The 14,319-nt window shown below is 33.1% G+C and overlaps 1 protein-coding gene across 1 annotated transcript; it reads right to left on the bottom strand.

Moving 5' to 3' along the window:
• Positions 1–11,050: 11,050 nt before the first annotated feature.
• LOC106469364 (adhesion G protein-coupled receptor E2-like) lies at positions 11,051–13,831 on the bottom strand. Its single transcript, XM_013929850.2, has one exon. The coding sequence runs from the start codon at positions 13,541–13,543 to the stop codon at positions 12,512–12,514; it is 1,032 nt and encodes a 343-aa protein (XP_013785304.1). The 5' UTR covers positions 13,544–13,831; the 3' UTR covers positions 11,051–12,511.
• Positions 13,832–14,319: the final 488 nt, after the last annotated feature.

Below are 14,319 nucleotides of genomic sequence, written 5' to 3'. Positions count from 1 at the left end.
GGGAATGCTACAAGTTCTTCAAATACCTATAGAATGATAGGTTTCTTTTTTGTGAGTGTAAAACACTTAAATATTCCAATTGGGAATATCTGTTTCCTTAAAACAACTTATGTTTCTCATTACAAATTATCTACAAGATAAGATCTAGAGTGCCCCTTTTCAAGTGTCGAAGCGTGTTTGAAAACAATTTCAATTTTCATTTTTGTTCTTACGTCGTGCGTGTATACAAAAATACACATACAAGAATATTGAAATGACTGATAAGTAATTTTTGTGATAAAATAAATCAAAGTAATTTGAATTTTATTTGAAATTTTAGAATATTCATCTCCAAGAAACAGTTTTATATACTTCATTTTGAAATGGTTGAACTCACAAAATTCAAAGATGTTTCTCAGTTAATTATAACTACACCAGGAAATAATAAGTTATTAAAAATGCATGCGGGTAGTTTTGACTTACTGTACAACCATACAGGCAATATTTGAACACAGTAAAAAATCTCTGAATTGCTTGAGTACAAAATACGAAGAAGCATAAGATTTTGTGCTATAAACCAAGAACGTTTACAGTACAGTTCATAACTTTATTATAAACCTGTGTTTAGGCTGCAATGAAATCTTACATTTCCAAGTTACTTTAAAAAGGTTTCATTAAATTATTATTGATGTGTTTAAAACTAGAACTGTAATTCTCTGTTATATATCACAATAAAAGAATTTCTATACATTACACACGAGTTATTGAATATGTCACGTCTGGGCTCTGTAAATACTGAATGACATTTAATATATCAAGACGTCTATATGTAAGTGAAGCAAACGTAATCTGATAACATTACATTACAAGACGAAATAATTTTATAATAACTGTTTTACTGTCTGTTCAAGTTAGAGCATATGTCATTCGATATTCCCATGTTTTTACATAAATAATAAAGTCTGTAATGGTTGACGATAAAATGTGGAACTTTTATGTGTATGTTTGTTGAATTTCACGTAAAAAAAAAGTTGCACGAGGACCATCTGCTCTAGTCGTTCTTATTATTTAGGTGCTAGAGCAGACGGAAGGCAGTCAGTCAACGCCACCCACCGCCAAATCTTCGGCTACTGTTGACAAACATAATAGTTGGATTTTCAGTCACTTTTACACCCGGGGCTCCAAAGTACGAAGTGAGTTTTTTTTGCCGACGGTAAAAAACATCCATGGTCCCATAAGTTAACCATTGAGTAAAACAACAAACAAAGAAAAAACAATTCAAGAAAAAAATATTAAAAATAGGTCCAAATACGAAAATGTAGTGACAGACTAAGTTAAATATTTGTTATAGAAACAGAGAAGATATGACGAGACAGAATGGAAGGAAGAAAATCAAACCTGAATTAGTAATTTATTTTATTTATTTTTTTTTGGAAATGAAATTACGATTTCTTTCGTCTAGCTAATCACCTTCGGAACAGTTGTTGCTGTCTATTTCATTTCTGTTTACTGAATACTCGAAATCTTACTTTCAAAGATTCACTTTCCCTGTAGATTGCCTCTTGCACAGCAACTGGGGGGGGGAGGGGGTCATATTACCACAGATATTACAATCTACCTTTGTTTTTACATTCTAGTGCTCAGAAAGAACTCAGCTAATCGATAGGACAATTGTTAACCTAAATGATATATTATTAGCCAAGTATCACATCGAGATGGATCATGTTTTAGTTTATTAAACTTTAGCCATCCGAGTACAAAAAGGTTAAAACGACTTCTGTGGGAAAATGGAACTGATCTATAATGCAAGTTTGAATTAGTTCCTATTAAATTGTTAACTAACTTTAATACAATATAAAATGACCCTACTAGAAGAATAAAAAGCATCCTTAACAGAACCTAAACTAAATTATATCTGAAGTTTAATAACATCCCTACTAAAATGTTATAATGACTACTATGTTAAACTGATCCAAAGTGTAAGATGAAGCTGATATTTACTAAATAATTTGCTATGGACTTCTAGAATATCGGAGTGACCCATATTGAAAAGTTAAATAGTCGTTCGTAGAAAATCAATTTAACCACTTCAGGGTGCTATAGTAACCTAAATTATGTAGGTTGACCTTCAACTTAAAAAACGGCTTTTTTTTTTTTACGTAGGGCACAAGATCTTTAGTTTAGAAGCTCTTGACTCGGGTGAGCGAAATTAAATTTCTTAATGTATGTTCTTTGTTGGACACCCAGCTAATAACAAAATCGGTATATACAAACACAAAACTCAAGACTAATTTGATTGTTCTCTATTTTTAACACTTTTCAAATATAAAACAAACTACTTAATTTGATTATTTCTTAAGCTATCGGATTCAATATTTTATTTGTGTGAACTGAAGAACATGTAAGAGAACATCTCGGAGAAACTTACCCTAATAAACTACCTTCATCATGTCAACAGAATATGACTGGAAACAGCTTTCTACCGTAAATATATATTCAACTGTTGAATTTGAAACACTGTATACTAATATAGGCTAAAAATGTCCGTATATTTGTGTATCATGCTGTTACGTAGTATATGAAAATTGCTTATGTCACACGTAGCGAGACAGATTGCTGAAACTGTTTTCCAAAGTATTGAAACCTATCTATATGATTCTTCTAGAGCTCTTATACGTTTTGACGTTTTGCTTCAGATATAAGCAGGTAATGCAAACTATTGAAATCTCTCTTGTGAGTTTCTCGTCTTTACTACAAAAATTCAGTGTAAAGAGATAACAAAACCCTATAGTCTAAAGAAAGAGTAAAGTTTGCTTGGATATCTCGGAAAACATTTGTCGTTTTTGTGCTGACAGTTGAAGCTGACGTAAAAAGAAAATAGTTTATTTTGGTTTGGACTTGCAGGTGGACCTCGTGCTGCTTAGTTAATAAATATGTCATTGGAAAGACCTTTGATGTAATCAAACTGCTTCTCATATAGTTCTTTTATGCGGGCGCATTTGGAGGATAATTGGGAAGAGCAGAACTTACAGTCGGCGATATACATCAGAGATATTTTAATGTAATAATCATGAAATGTCAATCTTTCAGATGCTACTCAAATCAATAGGAATTTTTAACTAGTTTTCAAAGCGTCCAACAGCCATTTGAACGATGTCTTCAAACAATGTTTGAATATACATAAAATGTAAAGAGAAAGCCAAACAATCACACCAATAAAAGTAGAACGACAGACTTAACATTTTATCCCTTATATTATACTTGTGGTTTTAGTCTTTAAAAGAGATTTTCTGTACGTATTTAATCCCCACATCAACATTTTTAACCCTCACATGAACCTTATTGTACATGGTAATAATACCAAAAGATTCTTGTAAGATAGAACATTAATTGTACTTTTGTTAAAAAGTATATTTAGAAGTAGATCATGGGAGATTTTTTAATACATTATTTCATCTTATCTATACTTTTGTTGTTCAAGAAGTAGTTTCTGTTCTGATAAGCCTAATAAAATACTTTTCAATAAACTATATTTTCAAATATGAACCAAACATAGTGCTTCAACTTATTAAAACTTACACTTGGTTAACACTTAACAAATGCTCAGAGCTCGTGACCATCAGTTGTATTCTTTGTAATGCAAGAGGCTTTTACCTGTCCAAGGTGCAACTGATTAAAAATCGGATACGGGGATTGGTCTTTAACACTTATGAAACCAAATAAAGCAATTCTGGAACAACTGTCCAACAGGACTTCAAGTTATTCAGTGTTCCGTAGTATAAAATCATCAAACTGGGATGCATGAAAGAAAAATATACAAAAGATAGGACAAAGATTGAAAAATAAACGATAATAAATATGATAATTTTACAGAACGTAACTTTGTCTCAGTTAGTCAAGACATGATAACTTATTAAAGTTCTTAAACATATAGCGTATCATTGTGTGTTCCATTTATAATATACATAATACAGTTTTTAGTGTACTGTGAACCCTAAGAACCACTGTTGTTAAATACAACTTTCGAGTGAAAGTAAACAAAAGCGTATAATAACTTGCCAACCACACTATATCTGCTATACCTAGCGCCGACGAGACCTTCGTGTTTTCGACAATGGATATGAGGAAGGAAAATGATGTGGGTGAGATAATATTATACACTTCTTTTTCTCGGAAAACCCCAAAGTGACCGAATAAAAAAATGTAGTGTTTAAAAATACAATAAGCCGAATAATATTTTCTTGTGGCAAATGTAATTTATCATAATTAAGCTTTGACAGCATGAAAAGAAAGTCATTTACGCAATGCAAATTGTTATTTAAAAAATGTTTTATATATTTGGCATTTCGAGCACTACTATATTTGTTGTATCTCAGCTGTCCTAATGAGATCTGGCATTGAACGAAATGCATCGTCGGTAATGGATATGTTGGATACGGTGTGGTTAAGATATTATTATAGCCCCCCAGTGGCACAGCGGTATGTCTGCGGACATACAATGCTAGAGACTAGGTTTCGATACCCGTGGTGGGCAGAGCACTGATAGCCCTTTGTGTAGCTTTGTGCTTAACTACAAACAACCAATATTATTGTGCACTCTCCTAGGATAAATCCTAAGGATTCAAATAAAAAATGTAGTGTTCAAATATTCAATGTCTCTTGATTTTCTAGTCAAATTCCGTTGTGTAATGCAGAAAAAAAAAGTAGGGGAAAAGTACACGCATACGATGAAATGGTTAATTAAAAATAATTACATGTACCTTGTGATATACCACGTGATACACTAAATTTAATGAAATTAATGGGCACGTAATGGCTTAAGCTTTGTATCTAAAATTCCACGATTTTTTAGGTTATATTTTATTTATTTTGTCAAATATTTAATCAGAGATCATTTTAAAATTAGAGATTTAATGCATACTCGTTATTTCTACGGAAAAGAAATAGATATTGGAATAAAAACTGACCATAGATTCACATAAAATTTCCTTTCTTCGAATGTGAAACAGCATTAAAATCTTTGATCAATCAAGATGATGTTAAAGCTTCTTTTGCCTTATATCATTTTCACTTCTTCAAATAATCTGCATTATGACGTATGAATAGGAAAAAGCCGTACAAGTGGCGGAAAGGTGTACAAAAAATGTTTAAAAACATTAATACGGTGAATTTCATTCACTAAAACACTTTATCTGCCTTCTAATAATTTTCCAGATTAAGTCTCTTACAGAGATTTAAATCATTTGGGATTGGATTCACTACTTGCCATAATGATTTCACAGGAAGATAAAAGAATGAAATAGCCAGTAATGAAGCGAGTGTTGCATTTTATCCGAGTTCTGCAGTGTAATTTTGGAAACGTAATCTTTTCTAATTAAATTAGATGGCAACCCGGTTGTAATTTATTAGTTTTGTAAATGCGCATTAAAAAAAACAACAAACAAAACAAGATTGCATTGCTAATAAATTAAATAAGTAGTTTTATTAATAAATAAGTAGCGGATATATAGCCTTCTTATAGATATTATGATGCCTGAATAGGTCAGGTTTCCTATTATCTTCTTCGTTGGACGTTAATATAAAATAAGTAAACGTTGTTTAAAAATGGAACAGGAATTATTTTTTCTTCTATAGATTTTGAACTTAGCCTGCCACAAGATGGCGAATATATTCCGTGATCAGTGTTTAGAACATTGTCAAAATCCCAGATTGACGTATTTACATTATTTCAAAATCTTTGCACCAAAGACATAAAAGACGTGAACGGGAAATTCCAGAGAAAAAGAGGGGGGGGGGCTTCTTGTTTTGAGTTTTCTGTCAACTCATATGTTTAATGTCAACTTTAAAAGATGAGAATAGACAGTACACTAACAATTTTATTATTAGAAATGTGTCAGTCATTTGCTTCAATATCGATTCTCGGGTTCTCCTATAGCATGCCTGAAATTTCATGTTGACATTGAAACGTCATGAGAGCAAAACTTGTCTTAGAAGCAAGTATAAAAATTAAGATGTGTAAACATATCATTTATTCCTTAAATTCTATTCCTCTTTTGGATAACTAAACTTTTTAACGTACTGCATTAAGAGTCCTATGAAATTCACTAATCATCTTACATAAATTCATCTTTTAAGGATTTTTCCCAGCTTAATGGCACGAATACTTTCTATTTTTCAACGTTTCTGCAATAAAATCTCCTTGAATAAATATTGTCATACAACGTTTTAATGTGTGTGTGTGTGTGTTTTTTCTCTGCTTTTATCGGTTACAATGAATTTTTGTTTTGAGTAGGCAGGACAAAAGAAAAGAGAGAGACTGCTAGAAAGTAAAAGATTGACATGTTTGATAGCTCGGTAAATAGAAAACCACACTAGCAGAGCATAATAGCTGTACATAATTTAACAGAAAAAGCTAAATTAGGAAAAATGCAACAAGAAAAGGAAATTATCCATACCTTAATAGTGACAATAAGGGAACGAAAAGAAGCTGCATAAAGGTGAGTTATTCAAACTTAATTGGGTAGAATTGTTTGTTTTAACACAAATCTACACCACTGGCTATATATCCTTTGCTCCCCACGGGTATCAAAACTCAATTTCTAGCGTTAATAGCTCTCAGTCTTACCGTTAAGCCATCTGGGGAGAGTAGGGGAGAGCAACGGGGAAGAACAGATCAGTAAGAGTGGCAGTTACAGATAAAGGAAAGAAAAACGATAGCATAAAATTGGGAGTTATGGAGAAGTAGGACAAAGAAACTGAAAATGTGTGCAGGAAAAGGGAGTTGTTTTTTAATTAACTAAATAAGATGTAGTAGCTGACACAAGTGTGAAGTTATTCGTTACTAACTAGGTATAAAGATGTCTAAGGAGAGATTAATAGAAAATGTAAGTATTATAATAACTCAGTAAGAAAAGAGTGAAAAAACAGAACAACATAAATAAAGGAGTTATTTGTATTTTGGGAAGTAAAACAGTTAGTAAAAACGACAACGTTATTATTAAAACGTCAGGTAGAAAGTTGGAGTGAAGGGAAATTGTACCAAAAAGCGATTTAATTCCTGACTAAGGATGAAACGTTGCTAGACTGGTATGTTAAATAACAACAGATATACACATTGTGTTCCTGATTAAGGATAAAACGTTGCTAGATTGGTATGTTAAGTAACAGCAGATACACACATTGTGTTCCTGATTAAGGATGAAACGTTGCTAGATTGGTATGTTAAGTAACAGCAGATATACACATTGTGTTCCTGATTAAGGATGACACGTTGCTAGATTGGTATGTTAAGTAACAGTAGATACACACATTGTATTCCTGATTAAAGATGAAACGTTGCTAGATTGGTATCTTAAGTAACAACAGATATACACATTGTGTTCCTGATTAAGGATGAAACGTTGCTAGATTGGTATGTTAAGTAACAGTAGATACACACATTGTATTCCCGATTAAGAATGAAACGTTGCTAAAGTGGTATGTTAAGTAACAGCAGATATACACATTGTGTTCCTGATTAAGGATGAAACGTTGCTAGATTGGTATCTTAAGTAACAGCAGATATACACATTGTGTTCCTGATTAAGTATGAAACGTTGCTAGATTGGTATCTTAAGTAACAGCAGATACACACATTGTGTTCCTGATTTAGGATGAAACGTTGCTAGATTGGTATGTTAAGTAACAGCAAATATACACATTGTGTTCCTGATTAAGGATGAAAAGTTGCTAGATTGGTATGTTAAGTAACAGCAGATACACACATTGTGTTCCTGATTAAGGATTTAATCAGAACACAATGTGTATATCTGCTGTTACTTAACATACCAATCTAGCAACGTGTCGGATGAAACGTTGCTAGATTGGTATGTTAAGTAACAGCAGATACACACGTTGTGTTCCTAATTAAGGATGAAATGTTGCTAGATTGGTATGTTAAGTAACAGTAGATACACACATTGTATTCCTGATTAAGGATGAAACGTTGTTAGATTGGTATGTTAAGTAACAGCAGATATACACATTGTGTTCCTGATTAAGGATGAAACGTTGCTAGTTTGGTATGTTAAGTAACAGTAGATACACACATTGTATTCCTGATTAAGGATGAAACGTTGTTAGATTGGTATGCTAAGTAACAGCAGATATACACATTGTGTTCCTGATTAAGGATGAAACGTTGCTAGATTGGTATGTTAAGTTACAGCAGATACACACATTGTGTTACAACACTGAAATCAACCACCTTTCACTTTTTCGCTGCACGAAGAAGTGTAAAAATAAATAATTACACAGATAATTATTAGTGGTCTACCTATTCGCATCTTGGAAAGTTGATAATACTATACGAGTTCATAGAAACATCAAACAAACAGCAACTCACATTTCTGAATTATCTTTTGACAATTGTTTGTTAAGTAAAGTTTGGTATTTACAGACAGATTTTTTTTTCTCATATGCTTGTGAAACGAACATATGGAAGTATAAAGTTATGAACACCTATGTTAGTTTGTTAGACATCCAAAGAGCTTATGAAAAATACAACGACAGATTATTTTTGAAAGAAACCCTCCTAACGTACGTTAGTGATAAATGCTTTTGTATGTCACGTGATTCATCCAGACTTTCCCGTATAGCTTCAATGTATCTACTTATAATTATTTTATGAAATTGAAAGTTTAAGCCTTTAATCAATTAATTAACGATTTAAAATTAAATTTTATTTATTTTATTATTTTCCTAATGGTTCCAGAGGAAAAAAAATATTGAGTTTATTTTTTCCATTTTTGCTCAATATTATTTAATGTTCTTATCTAATTGTGAAACACAAATGTATTCGCGGTTGTAGTTTAAACTATCAGTAGCTTATCACGCAATTTCAGATAGCCTGCTGAACATGTGTATTTTCAGAATAATATAGATTTTTGATGGATTGAGGTCAGAGTTTGAAATCACACATCAAAAGTGAAGACTACAGATGTGGTTAGTACGAATACGTAGTATATGTACATATTATTGTATGTTATAAATGTTTCGACGGTATCTGTGCATGTTTGTCAACGGGTGTACGTTTTATAAATAATGTTAGATTGAGAAGTGCTGAAAAGTTTAAACAAATGAATATTTTAAATCTAAAATGAAAGTATTATCCGAGTGTAATCGATGTTCAAAATATTTAGCGAAGGTGAAATATTTCTTGCTATTTATTTGTAACAGAAGCCCACTTACAGGATGTTTATTTGTAAAACTGCATTAATGTTCCTATAATAGAAAGGAGTTTCAAAAAATCTTCATTTCTTTTAATTTCAGATTAGATTTTACTGTGTTCTCTGATTTCCTTTAGAGTCGACTATAGCGACATTTAGTACTTCATTCGTCGTCCTGTGACAAACAGTACATATTGACAATCCGCGCATACTAAATGATATGCCCGATTGTGTGTAGATTACACAAAAATGTATGCTTACATAAATTAAGATAAATATCACCCCTTTGAATCATTGTATCCATTAGCAACGTTCACAATTATTAAAGGGGTTTAATGTTTCAATAACCTAACACAGACTGTGAAACAGACAAAAAAAAATCAAAATAGAAACGGCTTAGACTTCCACTCAAAATTTTAAGAGTCAAAACATAACAATAGCCCTAACAGTATCTATAGAATATTACTTCTGTATGGACGTTTTATACATATTATTCATCTTTAACTACCAGCAACAAACATTAGTTGATGGTTAAGTTCTTGTTTTTTATCTGATTATTACTAACTAGAAGTAGATATGATGAAACGTAGGACTGACTACTTGTGCCTAATGAGCTTTAATCATATGTTATGGTTTACCCTGAGAACGTCGTGGTGTTATTAGATAAAAAAACAACATATTATTCATATGTATTTTATCTTTCATAGATATACGTAACATGTCAGTTCAGTAAGTTATAAATTTTAATTTATGTATTTTTCTTTGTAGAAAACTAAAATACATATGTACTTCAACTTTCCTTTCTAGATATTTTTTGGTTTATATAAACTTCCAGAATTATCAGTTGTTGCAGCTTTGAACTTTAAAACTCATTTAGGCAACAACACTACCTCAAGAGATGTTTATCTTATTAATGCACTCAGTGATAATTCCCAGTATTTGGATGTATTTCGGGCCTTATTTTGATCTTACCACATACTTACTATTCATTCATATAGCTAATCATTGTTGGTATACTTATGAGAAGAAACACGAAGTCTACTAATGAAGACAAACATGGTTGAGAAGATGAAAAACGTTTTATTTCCAAGATTCATTGAACGTTTCAAAATATATTTATTTGTACTTGTATATCAACGCACCTTGAATCCAGGCTTCAGTGACTTTAAGATTTAAACTGGTATTTTCCTAGTAAAACTCTGTAACTCAACAATTTCATCCGCTTAGGAGTGTGAGTGGAACTGGTCTTCACGTAAAAATCCTATTACTCAACAATACGATCACATGAAGAAAACACGCGTCAAAATATATCAGTTAACAACATTACCATCAGACATTAAACTTATCATTAAAGAAAACCTTGTAGTTGCAAAAGGCCAGCTTGATACTAATAATAAACAGACATACTTCCAATTAAAACTGTTTCATCAAGACAATAAAAAAAACACCAATCTTTAGCCCTCCGATGGCTCAGTGGTAAGTCTAAAAATCAGGTTTCGATAAGTACGGCTAACACAGTACAGATAACCCAATAATGTAGCTTTGTGCTTAATAACGAACGAACAAACAAACATCAAACTGTAATTAATGTATCCTACATCGTGACTATTACTAATCTCAATGTTTTGATTTTATTCAGTAGTTATATCATTGTTTGTACGAGTTAACTCTATATACTAATAATAAGTTGGCAAACAAACAAACAACGATTTATAAGCATAATGAAGTGCTTTATTTTGAGGAGAACATACAACATGCTTGGACAGAACATTGGTCTGTCTTCTTCAGTCACGAAAGAAGATAGATTAATGCTCTATCGAAACATGGGGTATGTTCCCCCAAAACTAAATCACTTCATTACGCTTATAAATCGTTGTTTGCTAGCTTATTATATTAGCATAATGTGTTTCCTTACTCAAGCAACTCTACATACTGCTCACTTCTGAATAGTTTTCTAAGTTTCATTGTTCCTGAATATGGAATAAATACACTTAGGAAACGTTTGATGAATCACGTAAATAAAATGGTTTTCGTCCTCGGAAAAGTATTCAACTTCACGGATTATTGTTTCTTTAACATAAATGCCAACGCACACATTCATGTTGTGACACAATTTTATTAGATGTTTTCATATCTCAGACAACATTATAATTGATTTTTAAGGCATAATTACATTGAAACGTTATTTGTACAATACACATATTTAGAATACACATTAATCCCACAGAATGATTTTTAATATTTCACAATGGATATTTCTGTGTGAAACAACAATAATGTTAACATATATGTGTTTATCTTTGTTACTGACTTGTCACTTACTACCAGTACGTTCAAAATAGAAATTTGGTGTACATATTGAAAAGTATATCTAGATATAAGCGTTTGATTTGATGAACGATCTAATTATACTCGTTAAGCATAATTGAACAATAATCAAGTAGGACCTATTACATTAATAATGAATCATATCACGCACAACATTAGGACAAATAAGTAATACAACAAACATTGTCCATAATGCAAAACATGGTTACAGAGCATAGTAGGAGATCATACAGCATACGGGATTGTAGATAGTGGGTCATACTGCCAAGTTGATAAGGGTGATAGATTGTAGTGTAAGACAATAAAGGCGTTAAGATCATGCAATATAAGTGGCATAGGTGATAAAGTATGCTATGAACAAGTCGCAGATGTCGGATAAAAGGGTAAAACGACTAAGATGATGTAATTTACGGGTCATTGAATATACACATTATAAGTGATCAGTAATACAACAAAAATAAGATACGTGTCATACAACAATAAAATGAATATTATGGGTCATACAACAAGCGTTATGTATGCGATGGGTCCTGCAAAAACAATAATGTATGTTATAGTTCATACAACAATAATGATGCATATTATAACTCATACAACGAAACTAACGGAATTAATTATACAACAAATGTATGGTTAATGGAGATAATTCCATACAAGAGTCAGCTACTGGATTATATGTATTATAGTATAACTACTGAAAAAGGAATATAATAAAATATGCAAGCAACAGTTTACTCGGATAAAAGTAGTTGTATGCAAACATTAACTGTTTAATCAGAGTGGATTTAAAGTAAATACATTAGTTGTCTGAGTAAAATACTGATAAAGGACTAGTTTTTGACAGGATAATTTTAAAATACAAATATATCTATTGGGTTCATCTTAGAAGACTTGTCTGTTATACTACGTCAGGTGATGGGGTCCAAATCAACTGAGTCAAGCTGGTGGAATGAGAAACTTCTGGTGTTCCGTAACCCACCTTCTTTACATTTTGTCTGTTATACTACGTCAGGTGATGGGGTCCAAGTCAACTGAGTCAAGCTGGTGGAATGAGAAACTTCTGGTGTTCCGTAACCCATCTTCTTCGTGCGGCTCTCCTTCAGAGACTTGCTGTAGAGCCGGAAAACTTCGGAATTACAACTATACGCCACAGCCACGAAGAACCCTTGAAGAGAAGCCAGAACAGAAAAAGTAAACCACAGGGAGAAGATACCAGCAACTTGTGCTAAGAGACAACACAGCCACGTAGCTATCTGGAATAATACAATTTTCAAATAAAGAAACAGCTGAAGATAGCGACGATTCTTCATTTTCTCGGATGTACGGCGGTTCATCTGCATGCTAGCAGTATAACGGATAACGATAGCCGAGTGGACAAAGTATACTAAGTCAGCTCCGGCCAGCACAGCAGCTGGGATTTCAAGGGTATAAAGTAGAGTGTTGTAATCTACGAACCAACACGTTGGAACGACAAACTGGTGCTTTTCAGCTATATCATTGGAAGAGAGCAGAGCTGCTAAGCAGGTTAGGGCTCCAGGTAAGCCCCAGGCGAAAAGAACACACTTGAAAAGCGATTTGCGACTCTCAGTTAAAGGTGAAACTTGCAGATTGATGTTGTCACGGAAGGTCCGAAACATGTCTCTGGCCATGACTGCTAACCAACAGTGAACGGACAGCCACAGGTAGTGTAACAGAAATGCCAAGGTCATGCAGAGTCCGTTGTCATCCACCTTCTCTACGCTGATGACGGACAACAGGTGGGACAAAAAAAGGGCGGTTAATAGGTTCAACAAAGAGGTACCACTCACCGTGCGGAGATCAGAAAATAAAGTGTAAGTTATAAACGCCAGTACTACTCCGACAATTGACAGGCTCGTTCCGATCACCGTCAGGAGAGAGAGAAGACTCTGAGTTCCAGTCTCCCAGCCATCTTCATCACCAAAGTTACCCGTTCGGTTTACTGGCTTCCTAGGAAAGGTTGTAGCCGGACCGTTAACGGTCTGTAGACTGACCGAGAAAACGTCTGCCATCTCAGTGATCTTAGAAACTCGTCTCTTTTTCGCAAAAAAATATTTTTCAAAAGCTAGTATTTTTCTTATTGTAGACTTTCATAATTAAGAAATAATAAATATGGAGTATACTCTTTTTACTTTCTGTAAAAAACCTTGTTCCTCAAACTTTGAACTTTCACGAATCTGCTGCTAACTGAATTCAAGTTGGTAAGTTCTCGAAAACAATCACGTTGCTACGGTTGCGTATAACATGAAAACAACTGACATGTGGGGCTGGCGGCATTCCTTACCGAGATAATTCGTCTTTGTTGGTAATTCACTGAACTGATCGCACAAAGTGAGTATTGGAGCTCTTATAGCGCGAGTTTCATGCACACTTATCGCAGCGCCCTCAGCTGGAAATAAATAGCTTTAGACATACAAAGTTTGCTATTAGTGTTAGGCGAACAATGAACAATAGTTACAAAATATTATTAATTATAAGCTGAGGCTTTTCTTTTTACATTTTTACAGATTGTTACGTGGTCACTAAAATGTTATCACTTTATGTTATGATGATAACTGTGATTAACATCTACGTGTACCTACGTTAAGATCGCACTTAATGTCGATATTCATGGTGTGCCTGGTATTAGTGGCGTGTCTTAGAGATTGATCACTAAGTGCTACTATCGTTGAATGACCGCTCTATTATGGCTGAACGACCGACGTTTAGCAAGTTTTATTGGGGTGGAATTATTGTGATGATGTACAGTAGTATCTGGAGATAAATATTTCCACTGCACGGTAAAAAT

Source organism: Limulus polyphemus, unplaced genomic scaffold (assembly GCF_000517525.1).
Source record: "Limulus polyphemus unplaced genomic scaffold, Limulus_polyphemus-2.1.2 Scaffold3447, whole genome shotgun sequence".
NCBI classification, from domain to species: Eukaryota; Metazoa; Arthropoda; class Merostomata; order Xiphosura; family Limulidae; genus Limulus; species Limulus polyphemus.
Note: the sequence above shows the minus strand (reverse complement) of the source record. Positions and strands in the feature narration are given on the sequence as shown.